Source organism: Myxocyprinus asiaticus, chromosome 46, assembly GCF_019703515.2.
Source record: "Myxocyprinus asiaticus isolate MX2 ecotype Aquarium Trade chromosome 46, UBuf_Myxa_2, whole genome shotgun sequence".
Lineage (NCBI taxonomy): Eukaryota > Metazoa > Chordata > Actinopteri > Cypriniformes > Catostomidae > Myxocyprinus > Myxocyprinus asiaticus.
In genome coordinates this window covers 7,003,029-7,021,877 of record NC_059389.1, presented here as the reverse complement: position 1 = coordinate 7,021,877, position 18,849 = coordinate 7,003,029, and the positions used below count along the sequence as shown (strand labels likewise).

Genomic DNA, 18,849 nt, shown 5'->3' with positions numbered 1-18,849 from the left:
CTCAAAAACCTCAAAAGCAGCACCGCCACAGAATGAGAGCTGGTCATACAGGATGCATTCTTGACAGCTGTGTTGCAGGGATCTTGAAACACGATTTTCAAAGTTTCAACTACTTTTAACTTGACACAGCGTCCTGAAACGCAACATTTATGATGCTGAAAACCAGTGAGATGCTCCAAAATGTCTAACACAGACGGAACGCAAGAACATGTCCTGTGAGAGTAGGCCAGATTGACGAACTCAGTGCAAAATGGTTTGATTTCAGCTGTAGGATTATGTTCAGTTATATGGGAATAAAACAAACAATCTATTGACTTCTAAAGCCACTTTTTGTATTGTCTACTCTTTACAACTGTGCAATATATTTCAGTCTGAATATCTGAATTATTATATTTTAGAGCTGTCAGAATTATCAATTTATAATTATTCTTAATCACGATTAACACATTTAATGCACCGTTAATACAGCATAAATACTGGTTGGGAGGGCAGAACCTTTGTAATGTGTCCGCCCGATGTCATTACACTGATGGACACACCACAATCACACACCACAGTGCTTCCCTCTCAGTGATAAAATGATGGAGAAAGGAATTTTTAGCACCATTTGATGTACAAAAAAGCAAGTATGTAACAGACTTGTATTTTTTAGCCTTAGTAAGGCACATTTTAATTGCCACAGAAGCAAACCAAGTCTTTACTATCACTAAAATTCAGAATGAGATGTTTTTGTCTGCAAGCGCTTTAATGTGGAGTTCAAAGCAAAGCTTGACCTGGTGTTGATGTTCTGATGCGAATCATGAACACGACTTCACGATTGCTGTAGGAAAGCAGATAGCCACAGGATACCTACCGGCAGATTAATATTGTGGAGGATGTGAGTTTAAGAAATTTTATGACCATTGCAATGAATTTGCAACCTATGGGAAGACTAGTTCTTTCAATTAAACTCGCACTTTGGGAAACATTTAATGTTACTTGAATTAGTGCTATTTTAGTGCATTTCTATCTTTATACTTTGGAAAGCTTTGTTTGGAAAAGGTTAATAAAGTATTATATTGCTACATATATTGTTTTCTTTCTTAAGATGGAAATAAATTAATTTTGACAGAAAAAGTATATATAGTGTCAAATCTCAGCATTATCAAAATCTGCGTTTAATTGCGATTAACTACAAAAATGTATGCGATTAATTGCGATTAAAAATTTTAATTGACTGAGAGCACTATTATATTTATTATAGGCCATAAATATTATATGTATAATTATTTCAATTATTATGTATAATTTATACTTAATTATCTTTATTTGGGGGCCTTTCTCAGCAAAACATTATATATGTGATTCATTGCTATTCATTCAATTCATTAATCGGCATGCCATGTACATTTTTTACCCACTGACAGCCCTAATTTTGACATTTAAGTCACAATTAAAATGTATACATTTCATTGCATTAGAAAATAAAATATAATTTGCAACTTTGTTTGATATTTAATTATTTAATTCAAAGACATTCATACATTTTTAACTGTGGCTAAAGTGTCCAAATACTTTTTGGGGTCACTGTATCTAGAGTTGCTATATTTGCTCCATCATATGTAAAGAATATGTTTATGCTTTTTAATAACAAGACATGGCCATCACATTTGCTTAAATTTACATTTGTCCTAACAAAATTTGGAAGACATACCACTGACTTTGTATCCTAATCCTATCCTAATCTAATAAACCAACACAAAACAGAATTTTTATGAGTTCATTAGGGCATCATTGCATATGAAGCACCTACAGGCTGCTTACCGTGGCAGGCACTGACCAGAAAGATGAGCCATGATGAGTTATAGAAAATGTTATCAAGCTAAATTCCAGTGAAACCATGAAAGGAAATAAACTGCCTTTTTTTTTTTTTTTTTTTTTTCACTTTTCACAACTTCCACAAACTGTTTAGTAACCTCTAAAAGCAAGCCATCAGTGATGTAGATAATATCAGGTTAATCGGTGTTGAAACTATGATCTGCACAACTGTCAGTAACAGTCAGCTAGTTCCCGTTTAATCTACAGACTCTACAGATGCTTATACTACTACTAATATTACTGCTGCTGCTAATAATAATAAAGTTCTCTTTGTCCATCCGATGTATAATTTTCCAACATCATGCCAAGTGACAAGATATATTCAGGTTTAAATTGATCATTTTTATGAAGAAAATTTTACTTATTTTACTTAACTGACATCCTTTTTGGGGAAAGGCATGATCATTTAATACCCAAAATCTGGAATAAAACTATTGCTATAACATTTTGAATTTTAAACCGTTTTGAAATATAGAATCTTATGTAATGGAATCTTAAATATTTTTAAAAGCTATCAATAGGTATATTTTTTGTCAAGATCTCTCAATTACCATAATGTAAAAAATAAAAAGGGGAAACCTAATGAAAATAAAACAATTTAATTATTACATATAGATTCAGTGTCTTCAAAGAGATAAAAAATTACATCATCACTTACTCACCCTCATGTCGTTCCAAACCCATATGATATTCTTTCTACCATGGAACACGAAAGGAGATGTTAGGCAGAATGTGTATCAGTCACTGTCCACTTTCAATGCATCTAGTTCCCTTACAATGAAAGTGAATGGTGTCTGAGGTTAACATTCTGCAAAGCATCTCCCTGTGTTAATCTGGAAGAAAAGTCATTTAGATTTGTAACAACACAAGAGTGAATAAATGACAAAATGTTCAATTTCAGGTGAACTTTCCCTTTTAAGTCATTTCTCATTGTTAACTTTATCTAATGCGTAAAGTAATAACTATATAGATACAGAGAATATTTGCACAGATTTGATCAGGTGCTAATAAATGTTTTATTATTTTTATTTTTTTTATTTTTTTATTTTTAAACAAATACAGGATATAGTTACCCTCTTCAACAGTCATTTAAATTCAACGAGGTGGTTAGGTGAAAGATAACACTTACCCCTCTTTGCATTAACCTGGATGTCACATATAAGAGCAAGCAGTAGTATACAAACTGCAGATGTCCTCCACTCCATGTTGGGAGGAGAGAGAATTCTACAGTTAGAGCTCCAGTAATGCTTGATTTTGTTTATATGCCCTTTTAAATTTGCTCATTCACTTCTTTCCCCACCCTACATGACTCATTGAAAAGTTGGTACACTTTCAGAAACATGGCTTAATTCAGTGATACATTGCTTAAGTAAAATGTACAAACAAAAGTGAATAAAATGTACTTGAAACACAGTATTGTAAAGTAAACTTTACTTAAAAATGTATAATTAAAGACACCAAGAATTGTGTGTAGCCTTTACTTGAAAGAACATATGGTCTGTTTACTTGCAATTTCTGTGTGGAAATTGTTTCCTAGGTTTTTTAAATTATTTTTTACCCCTTATGCATTGTTCATCATTAAATCACATTCCAGCGGTTCCTGTTCAAAAGGTGGTCTTGAGCTTGAAAATGACCTTGAGCTTGAAAATTGACTTTTTTAATTTTCTTATGAATATTTTCTCAAAATACTGAACAAATCCTCATAAAATATATACCGTTTGAAAGCTTAAAGTCTCAGGAATGAAAATGTGATGTCCATTTAAAAAAAATACAAACCAGATGAAATTACAAGTATGAACACTAGATGCAGAGAGCTACTTATTCATCCCTGGTTGAAGAGAAGATGATTTCTAGATTTTGTCACAAGTTATGCATTTAGATATATATTTAAACATTATCAAAGACTACCTTTGTCAAAGTTTACAATTTAGTTTGAGGTTGTGTGTGTGTGTGTGTGTGTGTGTTTGTGTTTTGCACTCTTGATGTTTGGTAGTCTCACCCCTTCATGTCTGTGTGTGGTTTTTCTGCATTGTGGCTGTTTTTTAGATTGTATATAATAAATAATGAAAAAAAAAAATTCAATTCATTTCCTATGGCAGTCACTTTTGACCAGGAACAGTACAAGTGTCACTTTTATTCCTACCATTTAGACTGATCGAATCAACTCCAATTTCTTTGTTTGTGTTCAGATATCAAATGGACGAAAAGTCACCAAGTCTCTTACCCGTCAGATAAAGGAAACCACTTTTATTGAAGAAACAAAATTGATTTTGGTAAGAAATGGCAGAACAGTGCATAAGGGTTAAATAATTTTAATGAAAATAACCTTCTGTTATTATTTCTTTTAAAATAATAATGATTGATCAATATTAAATGATGTTGCATCATCATTAATTAATAAAAATAAAATGTTTCCATCTTGATAAAACATTTTGACCAGAAAAAAGCAAATTTTCCTTAAGGAGTGCCTTTAGCCCTGTTGTACCCAACCTGAGAAAGAGAAAGAACATCAGGGTTACCATATTTAATGGGTTGAACTTCAATCTCGAAATGGGGATTGTCATGAGCAGCATTCATAACTTCGATGCTTCTTATCCACTTGAGGTCCAAAACCAATTAATAGGCCATAACTCCTATGCGCCTGAGTTTTTCGTTCAACTTGCACTGAATGAAAGTTTCACAACGCAACAAAACGATAGGTTACCTATTCTGTAACCCCAGTTCTCTGAAACATCAAGTGGAAAGATCCACCTATGGGAAGGGCATATGCACCTGACCTCTGAAGAAACATCCAATTGCACCAAGTCTGGCTTGACAGACAGGAGCGTGTGTCCAATGCCGCTGTAAGGCCCAGCCCTTACCTGAGGGAATAAAAGGACCTGTACATGCTACTTTCCTCAGTGAGCATATTCGTTTCTCATGAAGCAAGTGGGTCAAGCTTGTTGGATCTCTCTACTCTATGTTTCCGAGAACTGGGGTTACAGAACAGGTAACCTATCATTCATCATCTTGTGTTCAAGATCCACCTATGGGAAGATATGGACAACTCCCCGATTGCCCTACACACTCAAAGGGAGATGCTGTCAGCCAAAAAGGATGGTCTCCTAATTAAAGGTGGTGCCTGACACATCCTATTTAATATTAGCAGGCTCTATAACCCAAATGAATTACAAAGAAGGGAGAAGAGGCCGTGCAGAGTGCTTGATGTGAAACTTATGGGGTGACACGAACACAGTGAGAGGGGGAAAGGGTTATTGATGAACCCATTATGAAGATCCCACACCCAAAACCGCATGTGCTACTGAGGTTCTGGTGACATTCAAATCGGCAGTACCTAAAAAAGGTGTGCGGGAAGCCCAACATGCAGATGAAAAAATATCTTGCAGAGAGACTCCCTGAAACAGGGCCAAGGAAGGAGCAATGTCTCTCGTGGAGTGGGCCCTAAGGCCTAAGGTGGGCTGGAGCCCCTTAGAGATATATGCTATAGATATTGCTTCCACAAGCCAATGGAAAGGCATTGTTTTGATATAGGTTTACCCGTGTGGGGGGGGGGGAGCCCATGAGACAAAGAGCTGGTCGATCTTTCTGATATTTTCAGTCCTACGCAAATACATGTGGAGTGCATGCACAGGACATAAAGCATTCAGCCTCTCATGTTCCAGGGGTGGCATGTGGGGCTGCTGCGAATTTTTCACTCAGCTGATTTTCTCGATTCTTTTGAATCTTTATTTTCACACACACATTGGCCGAAGCCTTTATGGGAGTGTGGGAATGGTGTTTTGCAAACTGTGTGGTGACTCTGCTTGTGTGCTTGACACTGAGTCTTTTTCCAGCATGAACACTCCTTGAACCAAGCGCTGGGAGATATGACTCGCACAGGGACGCACTTGAACTGCTGCTATGCCAGTTCAAGTGGTGAGGAAATCCAAACTCGCGTCCATGGGGCTGGTAACCCAGGAACCTGGACTCAAAACTTCCCGAACTTGTACATCAGACAGGCCACTTTCTTTTGGAGTCAGACAGGGTTGGGTTGGGGGTTTTCTTAGACACGGCAGCAGCAAAGTAAGGGAAGGAGAGCCCTTCTCTAAATGTTTACCCATATCTTCCATGAGAAGATAAAGGCTGAAAGAAGGGAGGGAATATTCAGAGCTCAAGCGGCGAGAGCCGAGACTCTGTACAAGCCTTGAAAAATGGAGGCAGAGAAGCGGTCCGTCTTGTTAGGAAGGCTGGGCTTAGGGGGGCAAGCAAACCTCTTGTGAGGGGTTAAGGTGTCTGGCTATTGACAGTTCGATGGTGGGGGGGGGTGGTCACCCATACTGAGCGCGGCCATATCCTTCACCTCCAAACACGAGAGACTGTGCTTAAGGTCAAGCAGGTCACTCCAGTAGTGCTTAGTGCATGCAGGAAGGACGCAGGAGCTGTTTTCTAGGGCCGGGCAGTGACCCCAACTGTTTTCTCTCATAAACATCCCTCTTCTAATCGGTGGAATTTTGAAGGGCCGGCCAATCGATTTTGAGCCAAGCGGCCGCTAGCTCACACACCTCGAGGAGGATGGCATGCGGTAACACATGCGGTGACTGTCATCCGACAGGATGACCTCCTCGTCCTCCAGCACAGAGTTATCATCATCCTTCAGGTAAAGAAGATTCTTCAGGTAAAGAAGCCTCAGTTTGGTCAGCCCATCTGAGAGAAGGCAAAGTCTGGGGGGGCCCCAGAGTTGCAAAGTCATCACCATTTCCCTGTCCGAGTCGTCATGCTCAAGTTTGCTGCCTTGGGTAGCAGCTTCTTTGAGCCTATGGTGCAGGAGTTTCCTTGGCAAGGACATAAAATGGCTACAATTTTCAGGGAAGGAGAGAGCCTCCTCCGCATGTTTGAATCCCATGCACACAACGCAGAAAGGATAGGAATGTCTTGCTGCGATAAGCGCTCCGCAGACAGCAGGGCATGCTCGCAACTGCTGGTTACCGGCGCAAGCATTTGATGAGGGTTTGGGATGAGCCATGTTACAGAAAAACTCTTGAGTAATAATCCACCAAATAACATGCGGTTAGACCGAGATGCAGGGAAAATGGCAACGAGGAAAGGCGGGCAGCTGTAAAGAAACATGAAGGACAGCAAGCATGGGTGGCTTGCAGGCTGAATAAAACAGCAGACCAACCAGAACTCCTTTGGCAGTCATGCCTGGCGAAGGCTAATCCAAAGATGTGTCCTTCTATAGACTGTTGAGCCAAATGTGAAAACCATTCGAGCTGTGAGTATTCCACATAGAGGTCGCGAGAAGCGAATGTCAACTGAGGAAAGTAGCGCGTACAGGTCCTTTCATGCCCTCAGGTCAGGGTGGGGCCTTACAGCGGCACTGGACATGCACTCCTCTCTGTCAAGCCAGTCAGGTGTGTATGCCCTTCCCATAGGTGGATCTTGAACACGAGATGACAAAAGAGAACTATTCTTTAACTTTTATTTGAATGCGGGGTCACAATGTGCTGCACGCACGCACGCAAAAAAACAAAACAAAACAAAAAACAGCTTACAATCGCACATAGATCTCGATATTTTACACAATCCACATTAATGTTGACAAATAATCAAACAAACAAGTAAAGATTAGCTTTAAATAATCTCTACGACAAATAAATGAACGTATAATCGAAAAACAAAACAGCAGCATAAATAGAAGCAGCAAACAGTAAAAGATTAAACAGTAAAATAATCCCGAATTTGCATAATTTATTCATGACATGGTTCATTGTTTGGAACTCCTGTCTATTTTTTTAGTGCAATCTCTAAAAACACTCTTCGTTTGCTGTGACTTTATGGATATTTTAATGTTCTGACAATTTTTACGCTTATGAAAAACAGTGGTCATTACACTCGATCCAAAAACATTTTAGCTTATGTTCGACAGGATTACTTGTGTAAAGCTCGACAGGTGTTTCCAGTTTATCTGTGTAGCGTAGCCTATATAATTATACTGGTTAAACAGCGTGGTAAATATTGAATAATTTTAAATCAATATAATAAATATCTAAACAATACATGTTAAAGATTATATCCGCATTGAAATTTGTGTGTGTATGATCAGCAGCGGTCACTAGACTCAGGTAGAGAGAAGAGACAGGTGTGACACTACAATAGGCTTCCTCCAGGGGGCGCATGGAGGCTCAAAATACCGAATCCTCCATGGAGCCGCATTCAAATCTTAGAATTTTTTTTTTTTTTTCAGTGAAGACGTTTGTACACTAAAAATATAATATTTTAAATCTAATTATTTCAAGATTTGATATCTGACATACAAATACAAATCCGTGCCGCAATCTCTATACAATATTCACAAAGATACTTATCCATTAATCACAAAGAACTTTGATTGGTCCATTGCAACCAGCGCTGAGAAAAGTAAAACAAAAAGTACCACGTGCAATGTTATGCCTCAGCAATAGCTAATTGAATTTCCATTTAATTGAAAATACACAATGGAAAATCAAAATAGGCGAAAAAGTAGTGAAAACTTTCGGGCCACCAGCAACACCCATTTAACCATATAAGACATTTTCCAAATGGCAGTTTTGAAAACAAGAAAACATTTATTTTTATTTTTTTCACGAAGAGCCCTTTTACAAGACTATTAGTGAAGGTACATTATCACTTTCAATTGGAATTTCACCTATATTATTATTCTATATTTGCCAATCATGCTTTGTACTACAGGGAGCGGAAGTGTGGGAACCCCTCACTGGCTTAATACTTCAGAACACTTTAGCATTGTTTAGACTGCTTGCTGAAGGTCGTTAATAATGGGTAAGTCAGGTTATGCCAACGTGCTCCTCTGATTCTGTGGTTTATGTTTATCTTATTACAAAACAACATATTTGCCATATTTGAAACAGTCTATTTATGTACATAATATCAACTGGAAAAACCTGTCGAGCTTTAATCATACACCCACTGATATTTTTTGGTATTGACTGTTTTAATAAGCTCACATTCAAAAACACAAAAAACATTACATGTGTTATTTACAGCAAAAGTGCATGCATTTACTTAATGAATAAGAGGTTTAGCATGCATTTATATATTACTTAAAGGTTAATGGCTGCATTTATTGCACACATTAGAAGTTTTTGCATGCATTTATGGGTTACCTTAAATGCATTCAAAACCCTCAAAGACATGACAATAATGAACGCATGCAAAAACCTCTGGCATGTATTAGATGTATATGCATGCATGCATGCATGAATGTCATGTCGTAGAGGTTTTTGTATGCACAAATCACCAATGCGTAACATAAAAGCATGCAAAAACCATGACCATGCATTAATGGTTTGTGCATGCATTCATGTCATGATTTCAATAATTATTTGTTTATCAGAGAGAAAAGACAGTTGCTCCAAGGAGGTGGATAGAGACAGTTGTGGATCCTTTGCCACAGGCTCACCAGAGATGGACCAGAACCCGTATCCTCCACCTGAGGAAGTAGAAGCTGAGGCTGGTGAAGAGGCAGATGCCATCGGGGAGACGATGTACAGCAAACACTGGCTCTTCAACACCCTGACCCTCCTTATTCAGGTGTACCATAACCACAGTGTCCATCTTATTTAGAATGTCTGAAGTTTTTAATTTCTTGTTGTCGCATAAATACATGATTTATACAAACCTTCTTTTTTTTTTTTGTATTATGTATTAAAAATAATACAAGATATTTTAAGATCAAATAAAAAATGTTAATTTTTGATACATAATATTTTTCATATGATGTTAGTTAAAATATGTAGTATTGTGTTAATAAATTGAATACAATTAAAATATAATATATATTCAATTTAATATATTTTTATAGAGTATTTTACTGTAAATTATTTTAAATCTTTAACTCTGTAAGTAATATTATTTCATATTAAATGTAATAAATAATATGTAAATAATTATTTGAAATTTCTACACCCCACTAGCAGATAAAATTTCCTAATAGTCTTACATACATTTCAGCTTCAGTCTGATAAATGTATTCTTTGTCTTTTAGATGATGACAGATCAAGAATTCGGACATAGTGATGCTTTAGTTGAGTTGTTGGATGAGCTGGAAGAGGACCTGTATAAAGTATGGGACATGGCTATGGATAAGGTAAACTGAAACACTGCATAGATTCAAACCCCTGCTCCTAGATTACATCATAATGAGTGTAGAAACACCTGCCACTTCCCCATTAAGCAATACACTTGAGAATTTAAGTCATTGTAACTGCATTGTGGTTGGAAAATGGATGGTTTTGTACTGAACGTTTAAATGCTCGTGCTTATAATTATATTTAATTCTTTGGTTTTTGACATCTTCGTGCATTTTGTGTCTAGGATGTGTCCATTTTTATATCTTAGATCTCTCTTGGCTTTCATAATGTCATCATGTAATTAGTCAGAGCTTCTGTTTCAGTAAATTTGTGTTGGAATTCTGGGTAATATGGTTTGTTTCTGTGCCACGTGTGCATCTCTCAGCCAGAACTCTGACCTAGGGTTTGATACAAACACATACAGAACATCTTTCTCCCTCTCTCTCTCATTGTTGATTAACCCTGTAAAGCTTGAATTATGAAATAATATTCATACAATTCTATTGAAATGGGTGTGTTTTTTATTTTTATTTTACTCACATTTACGTTTACTCACCCTCATGCCATCCCAGATGTGTATGTCTTTCTTCTGCTGGACACAAAGATTTTCAGAAGAATATTTCAGCTCTGTAGGTCCATACAATGCAAGTCAGCAGGTTCCAAAATTTTGAAGCTCAAAAAAGCACATAAAAACAGCATTAAAGTAATCCATACGACTCCAGTGCTTTAATCTATATCTTCAGAAGAGATATGATAGGTGTGGGTGAGAAACAGATCAATATTTAAGTCTTTTACTTACTATAAATATCCACTATCACTCTCAGATTCTACTTGTTTTTTGGTGATTCGCATGCTTTTTGCATATCGCCACCTACTGGGCGGGGAGGAGAATTTATAGTAAAAAAAAAAAAAGACTTCAATATTGATCTCTTTCTCACCCACACCTGTCATATCGCTTCTGAAGATATGGATTAAACCACTGGAGTCATATGGATTACTTTTATGCTGCTTTTATGTGCTTTTTAAGCTTCAAAGTTTTGGAACCTGTTGACTTGCATTGTAAGGACCTACAGAGCTGAGATATTCTTCTAAAAATCTTTGTGTTCAGCAGGAGAAAGAAAGTCATACACATCTGGGATGGCATGAAAGTGAGAATATTCATTTTTGGGAAACTATTCCTTTAAAAGGACTATTCAGTTATAACTGAAGACTACATATCTTTGTCATTTATTATAATTTGTTGAATATATTCTCTACATATCTCAGTGCTGTATTACTTTTGTTGCTTGGGGACAACAATCCACCTTCATTCTTAGAAACCTGCAGTTGAGTGCTGACAAAACCTTGTTTCAAAACTCACAGCACACATTCTCGGAATGCCTCTGTGTATGACTTGCAGTATTGTGTGGTTTTCTCAGGCTATCTATCTAGTGGATTTACTGTTTAAGGTTGGGGAGCTGGAGGATAAGCTCTTTGATGAGTATGAGGAGTTGATGAACATATATATCTATATATATATATATATATATATATATATATATATATATATATATATATATATATACTACCGGTCAAAAGTTTTGAAAAACTTATTCATTCTTTATTTTATATATATATATATATATATATATATATATATATATATATATATATATATATATAATTATTTTTTTTTATTTTATTTTTTTTATTTTTTTTTTTTACATTTAGAATAATAGTAAAGTCATCAAAACTATGGAATAACATAAATGGAACTATGGGAATTATGTTGTGACTAAACAAAATCCAAAATAAATCAAAATTGTGTTATATTTTAGCATCTTCAAAGTAGTCACCCTTTGCCTAGAATTTGCAGACATGTACTCTTGGAGTTCCCATCTATGTTGGGCACTTATTGGCTGCTTTTCTTTATTATTTGGTCCAAGTCATCAATTTCAAAACCTTTTTTTATTTTTTATTAAATTTTAGTTTTGTAATTAAATAAATTAATATGGTGGCACAAATATATTTTTCTCTACAAAACTAATTTCAAACATTTATGCATACGCCTTCAGATCAAAAGATTTTTAAGATCATGAGAAACATTTCAGTCAAGTGTTTCAAAACTTTTGACCGGTAGTGTATATATATATATATATATATATATATATATTTGTATTATATCAATTCTGATTACATCTGATATTTGTATCAGATAGAAATATTCAGACCCTTTTTATCTGTACATGTGTTCCTTGGGGAGCGAACCCATGGCCTTGGCGTTGCTAGCCCCATGCTCTACCAGTTGAGCTTTAGGAACAAAATATATATACAGAAATAATAGATTTATATTAAAAAGATTTGTTTAATCTAATTTTTTTGTGGCCTAAACATAATGAAAATATTCCTCAGATACAAAAATAAAAGCTATATTCCTTCTGAACTTTTCATTTGCGTTCATTCAGATGTCGGTCTTGCAAAATGTAAACACACCCACAATCCCTTAAATATGCTCATAATCCTTGGCTGTCAACATTTTCCTCCAGTTGTTGAAATGCTGTTTACATTTTTGAAGAGTAGGAGAGAGACCTTTGCTCTTCAAATATACTTTTGCCTACTCTTTTCTATACTTTGCTTTTCTCTCAACTAGAAGGTCTGCTTCTGCTTTTCTTTCTGAGAAGCACATTTTTTACATTTTGATGTCATTGTTTTCTGTTTTTATTTTCATACTCTGTCTCTGCAGTTTCAGATGGAGCATGTGGTCATGCAGTGTGGGTGTTTGTATGTAAGGCTGTATGTGAGGATTTATGTCAGTCGGACGACACTCCTCTCATCCTGCATGAACAAAAAGCTCTTTGGGCTCCAGCGCCCGCCCTGCTGTCTGTGTTACACTCCAGCCTTCAGTCAGAAATCTGTATGGTTCACATAAGAACATATACACTATACCTTGACAAATTGTTAAGGGGTATTATTTTAAGAAGTCAAAATGTACTTGAGCTTTTAAAATAAAAGTTAAATGTTCTGTGTAAACATACTGTAACTTTCTGAACTGAATACTCATAACTACTAATAACTGAATACTAAAAGACCAGCTATTGAAACTACACAAACAATGTGCCCAAAAAAATGCCTTCATGTGGTTTGATTCAAGTCAAAAATATTAATTAACCTGAATACATAGGTTACACACACAAAACTAATTTTAAAGGTTAGATCATTTTAGACTTTTTACAGTTTAACCTCCTCAACTCCTAATCCAAACCCAAAAGGGGGCACTATGTTGTGAAAAAAGTTTACGTTTAAAATGATAAAGTCTCTGAATTCATAAGTGAGGCATATGCGGTATCATTTGAAAGCTTAGAATCTGAACTTTTCATAGACAACCACAATTACTTATGCATTTATGTTCCATAAAATAACAAAATATGGCCTGAAAATATTCGCATCGCAGATCTGCGCCACCTAGAGGTCATGTGGTAGAAATATTTATTTGAACATAAATGTCTTTCAAATAGCACATACATAGACAAATCATATATCAAATGAAACTTTCATTCTCAAGAATGTGACTGTACAGTTTATTGTTGCCCTAATACCGCAGTTTGAAAGATTTTCAAAAGAATCACAAAGTGAAACATGATTTATGTCAGACATCAAGTACAAACATCTGTTTTATGTTCCAATTATTGCTGCTGTATGCCTCAAGTAGCCAAAAAACTTTACATCTGCTCTTACCTTAGGCAGTTTTCAGTTTTTTACTTGTCTGTGAGCTTGCTTGTATGAATAATCCAAGGTTATATCTTAGATGTCCAGAACAAAATATGCGGTCCAGCAATAAAAGTATGGTAAACAAATCATCGGACATATATGTTATTGACTATTGATTATAAAATGTTATAAATGATCACAAAGGGGAGGATCTCCCCTTTCTAATGACACCTAGACTGATATTCTAGTCCACTCAGAGGCCGAGATATTTGATGAAACAATGGGGGATTTGCATGAACTGAAAATTAAACTGAATGTCTATGGACGAGCACATCTGTGAGGGCTGAAATGCGTTTGAGCGCCACCTACATATTCAGATCTGCATTTTGTGATGGAAAGTAATAGAGAAAAAATTCTAGTACTTGCTGCCATCTTGTGGAATAAAATAAAATACTTTTTGGAGGGAGATGGAGTGAACAGAACCAGAAATACATGCTTACAAAGTTAGGACAAAAATATTAGTCTTTTTTTATTATTTGGGGTTGTGAAAAAATGACACCAATTTTTGGCAATTCGTCCACAGTATGTATGAATGGTGAGCTTTTAAATTTGAGTGTGAAAAAGTGCATGCAGCAGCCCAAAAATGCCCCAGAGTTGAAAAGGTTAAGCTACAAAAATATCTAATCCTGAATCCTGTGTGTTTCTAAAAGGTGTAGAATAAGTGGTAAACATCCTTCATATTCTGCAGTTTTATGTCGAGTACTGTCAGAGGACAGGTGGAAACCCGGAATCGGAAAGGAGTCACAAAGAGGAAGGGAAGGACGAGGAGGAGGAAACAGATGTACAGCTCAAAGCTTTAATCGAAACCACAGCTGACTTCCTTTCAGTTCTGATAATGGACCTGGCTAAGGTGAGAATGGAAGTTGGGCTGGGCAGGAAATATATTTGCAGTATATTATTAACTCTAAACTTCTCTTTTGTTATTTTTTGTTATTTATTTTTTTACATGTATATATTTTATGTTCTGGTGTTGGTTTTTTTTTACTCTGTATTGTAGCGCTTTGGGTATGAGAAGAAGCGCATTACAAATAAAATGTATTAATATATTCACTAGAATTTTGCTGGTGAACTATAAAATGTTTTGGTAAAATATATTTGGGTAAATATTTTTATTATGCATTTATATTGGTGCATATAAATAAAATGTATTTATATTCTTTAATAATATTAATATTATTATTATTATCATTATTATTATTATATATTATACATAATTTAATAATAATATTAATTTTGTTGCAAATCTTTCACTATTTTTAACAATATTTTTACTGTTTTAGTTCTTATATTTAAGCATTTTTAAACTACTTTGCAACAGTGGTTGTTTGGTTGAAATTATGGTTCCTTTGATTGATAAATGTCATCCTTTTTTTTTTAGCCATTATATTCACCTTATGCGCCAGAGAAACTAGCGCGCAGCCATCTTGAAAATTTTGTCTCTTAACTTCCGTTCTAGCAGTTCCAAATAGATTTCTATGGTGTTGATGTCAAAGTGTTATTAGCTATAGGTTATAGAGTTGTCAAAAGCTATCATGAGTATTTTAAATGTGTCATGCATTGCTATTTTTATATATATATATATATATTTATGTTCACTGAGGTCCACTTATAATGTTAGTAAGATTTTTTTAATCAAAAATATTCCGAATTTAGAAATAATTGTTCATTTTCTATCCTGTTTTTGGCCCTCTGATTAAAAAGCTCCATTTTTGGGTCGTATCCCCTTTAAGACTTAAGTGTAAACACCCACTGCTATGATTGGGTAACATCTTTGCATATAAAATAAGTGTCAACACCCTGCCTTTACACTTGTAGAATTGTTTTGAAAATATTCTGCAGTATAGCTGCTAAAGAAAATGTATGTTGTTTTAAAGGAGTTTTAGATATTTATATTGGATAATAAGCCAAAACAAAAACAAATTAAAAACGTATTTTGTTTCGGTGTGTAATGGGGCGAAGACTACCCTCTCTCACCTTTCTGTTCACTTCAATCCATCTTTAACTCACAAAAAAACAAACTCTCTCTTATTAATAAAGCTGCATATTGCTAATTTTCTTCACGATAAGAAATTCATAGTGACACATATATTATGATTCAGTAAGTCGCGAGCCATCACGTTATAATCTAGCTGCATTAAGCGTGCAGGCTCGAGAGACGAGCGTCCCAGTGACAGTGTGCCTCAGCCGGGTGCAGTTTCAGTCTCTCCCCCTTAGATCGGGATACTTCACGCAACTTATAGAAGAGGCTCTGACTGCACAGAGAAATGCCAGTTTCGGAGTTTGTAGTTATTTACATGATCTGCTTCCATATTACGCGAACTTTTATAAAGTTATAATGCATTCAGTATAACTGCATTTAAGATGTAACGCCGGGGTGTTTCCTTTAAAGAGCTCCGGCTCCACTTATTCCACAACGAGAGCTTCTGTATTTACTTATTTTGTATTTTTGAATTATAATCCCCTCATACTTTGCAATCTACATCACCTGAAGCTGTGAAAGTTTAGAGTGCATCTGGACTGTGAGCTGTGTGTTCTTTCTCTCCTCAGTCAGGCGCGAACTGCAGTGCTGCTCTCACACGCATCATTAAAGTTGAATTTGAACTCAAGTTACGTTAAATGTGATCAAATGACTATTCGAGAACAAAAAATTTTGTCTACAATTTTGTATTGTTGACATTGTCGATAACGTCGACTATCAATTCAGCCCTGTCTAATATTAAGCTTGGAAAATTTGGTGTAAACTTTCAAATACTCTAACATATCTAACCCAAGAGTCACGTTGGGTTAACCTCCTCGTGGTCGCTATAATGTGGTTCTCGCTTTCGGTGGGGCATGTGGTGAGTTGTGCGTGGATGCCACTGAGAACAGTGTGGGCCTCCACACGCGTTACGTCTCTGTGGTAACGCGCTCAACAAGCCACATGATAAGATGTGTGGATTGACTTCTCAAACGCGGAGGCAACTGACATTCGTCCTCCGCCACCCGGATTGAGGCGAGTCACTACATCACCACGAGGACTTAGAGCGCATTGGGAATTGGGTATTCCAAATTGGGGAGAAAAGGGGAGAATTTTTTTTTAAGTCTCTCTGCAAAGCCTGCGTAGAAATGTGTCTTGTTTGAAAAATAATTCACAGTAAAATGAAGCAAAAAAAACAAACACTGTCTTACTGATGTGATCCAGGACTTCATTCAAATTAAACGTCAGCCACTCTTTCCTAATGTTAGGATTATTAGGAATCAAATGCAAAGAGTCTGTTTTTCCACAGCCTATATATATATATATATATATCAAATATCATCAAAAGGTTGAAAAATACTTAGATTTTAACTATATTGCCCAGTATCGAGTTAACAAAATATCACTAAATAAAAATAAACAATATTAATACATTTAAAAATTCGAAGAAAAATTCGAAGAAAAAAGTATATTAAATATTTAAAAATATAATTGCATTTGTTTAATATTCCATTAATCCTCAGGACATATTATCATCATTAGTCAAGGAAGGACATTTGACAGAAAGGAGCTGTGTTTCTGCTGTTAGCAACCTGCACAACTCAGCAGTATATTCCTTTCTCTTGCTTTTCCGCTTTATATCTTTATCTGTCATTCTCGCGGTAACCTCTGCAGGCCCTGAGTGATCACAACTACCTTCTTTTCTCATCTACAGGCAGGGTTGGGAGGGTTACTTTTGAAATGTATTCAAATACAGATTACAGAATACATGCTGTAAAATGTAATTTGTAACATATTGTAAATACTTTGGATTACTTCTTAAGCACTGGTAGATTTTTTCACTTGTTTTGACTATAAAAACTCTGCCAGAACAGTAAGACAAAATACACATGTTAAAAATACATTCTCTGAAAAACCTAAATATCTTATCTTATGCAGTGTTTTTTCTTAAAAAAGATAAATCAAATTGATTTTGACAGGAAAACAATACAGAAATGATCAAGAATATGATTTTGCCCTAATATCAAAGGTCTTTCTAGAAAAAAAGAAATTATAATCCAACTTGAATTTTCTTGATAAAAAAAATAATCGTGCCTGGTAACGTGCTTGTAAAATGGATAGAAATAGCGTTTGAACTTAGCGTAAAGCTGACAATTTACACAAGGTTTATTTCTATTTCTTCTGCTCCAAACTTACTTCAGACTTACTTCTCTGTCTGCTCGTATGAATGTAACACATCATAAGAAAGTGTTTCACCGCTGTTCAAATGCACTATAGATCGCATCATTTATATGTATAAATGTTTTCCATCTGAAAGGACTAAATATTAAATGAAACAAATGACAATAAAATGCAAAGTAATCTCTTCAGTAATCAAAATACTTTTTTAATGTAACTGTATTCTAATTACCAATGATTTAAACTGTAACTGTAGTGGAATACAGTTACTTATATTTTGTATTTTAAATACGTAATCCCATTACATGTATTCCGTTACTCCCCAACCCTTTCTACAGGTGCAGCACCTGGTCGGCCTGTTGTCTGAAGTGGAACCTAAACTGGCAGACATTATAAAGAAGGACATTTCCATTTCGTCCAATATGTGAAGCTGAACTAAACTGAATGCAATGAACTGAACTGTTCCTCAATTAATCTGTTCACCCTCTTAAATCAATTAGGTTTTGGAGATTAGATTCTCCTTCTGAACTTTAAAAACCACTGTTTAAAAAAAGACAGAAAATGTAGTTTTTATTGTACATACTCTGAGACAAATATTTGTTTATTGAATTGTTGTATTATCTTTGTGTGTGTAAACGCTGACATTTCTTATTAATAATAACCTGTTTTGTATGTAGTCATCTTTTGTCATTTTTCCAGAGAGTTGTCTTTATTTACGTTATCCTATGGCGTAAATTTCCATTAAGCTTCACATGAAAACATCTCACTAATTACCAAAAGGTCACGTAAAGCTTTTATAGCCTTTCTACTTATTTTCTAAATAACTTCCATCACTAAAGCACTCTCGTGATCGCGAATGTAAGCTGACGGTTTTTTAATGCACATTCAGCTGTCTACACTTGAGTGTTTACTGAAGTTCGCCACTCTTAAACACGCGCCTCATCCATGCTGTGATCACCTGCCTCATTTGCTTTCCAAATGCCTTGTGCCGTCAGGAAAAAG

The 18,849-nt window shown here is 35.5% G+C and overlaps 2 protein-coding genes across 4 annotated transcripts in view; one reads left to right on the top strand and one right to left on the bottom strand.

The window, feature by feature from the left end:
* Positions 1 to 3,109, bottom strand: part of LOC127435678 (mucin-2-like) — a 57,272-nt gene extending 54,163 nt beyond the window's left edge. The window contains exon 1 of the mRNA XM_051689315.1: positions 2,987 to 3,109. Within this exon, the coding sequence (XP_051545275.1) occupies positions 2,987 to 3,062 (76 nt within the window). The 5' untranslated portion in view covers positions 3,063 to 3,109. The remainder of the gene's footprint in view (positions 1 to 2,986) is intronic.
* Positions 368 to 18,503, top strand: saal1 (serum amyloid A-like 1). 3 transcript variants are annotated; one of them, XM_051689160.1, is made up of 5 exons: positions 368 to 877; positions 9,230 to 9,426; positions 9,881 to 9,982; positions 14,401 to 14,562; positions 18,186 to 18,503. In XM_051689160.1, exons 2-5 carry the CDS (start codon positions 9,301 to 9,303, stop codon positions 18,273 to 18,275), a joined length of 480 nt encoding a protein of 159 aa, XP_051545120.1. In that variant the 5' UTR covers positions 368 to 877; positions 9,230 to 9,300; the 3' UTR covers positions 18,276 to 18,503. The 3 variants fall into 3 exon arrangements, with proteins under 3 accessions (XP_051545120.1, XP_051545121.1, XP_051545119.1); XM_051689161.1 differs by lacking the exon at positions 368 to 877 and adding an exon at positions 4,044 to 4,130; XM_051689159.1 differs by lacking the exon at positions 368 to 877 and adding an exon at positions 8,622 to 8,655.
* The last annotated feature ends 346 nt before the right edge of the window (positions 18,504 to 18,849 follow it).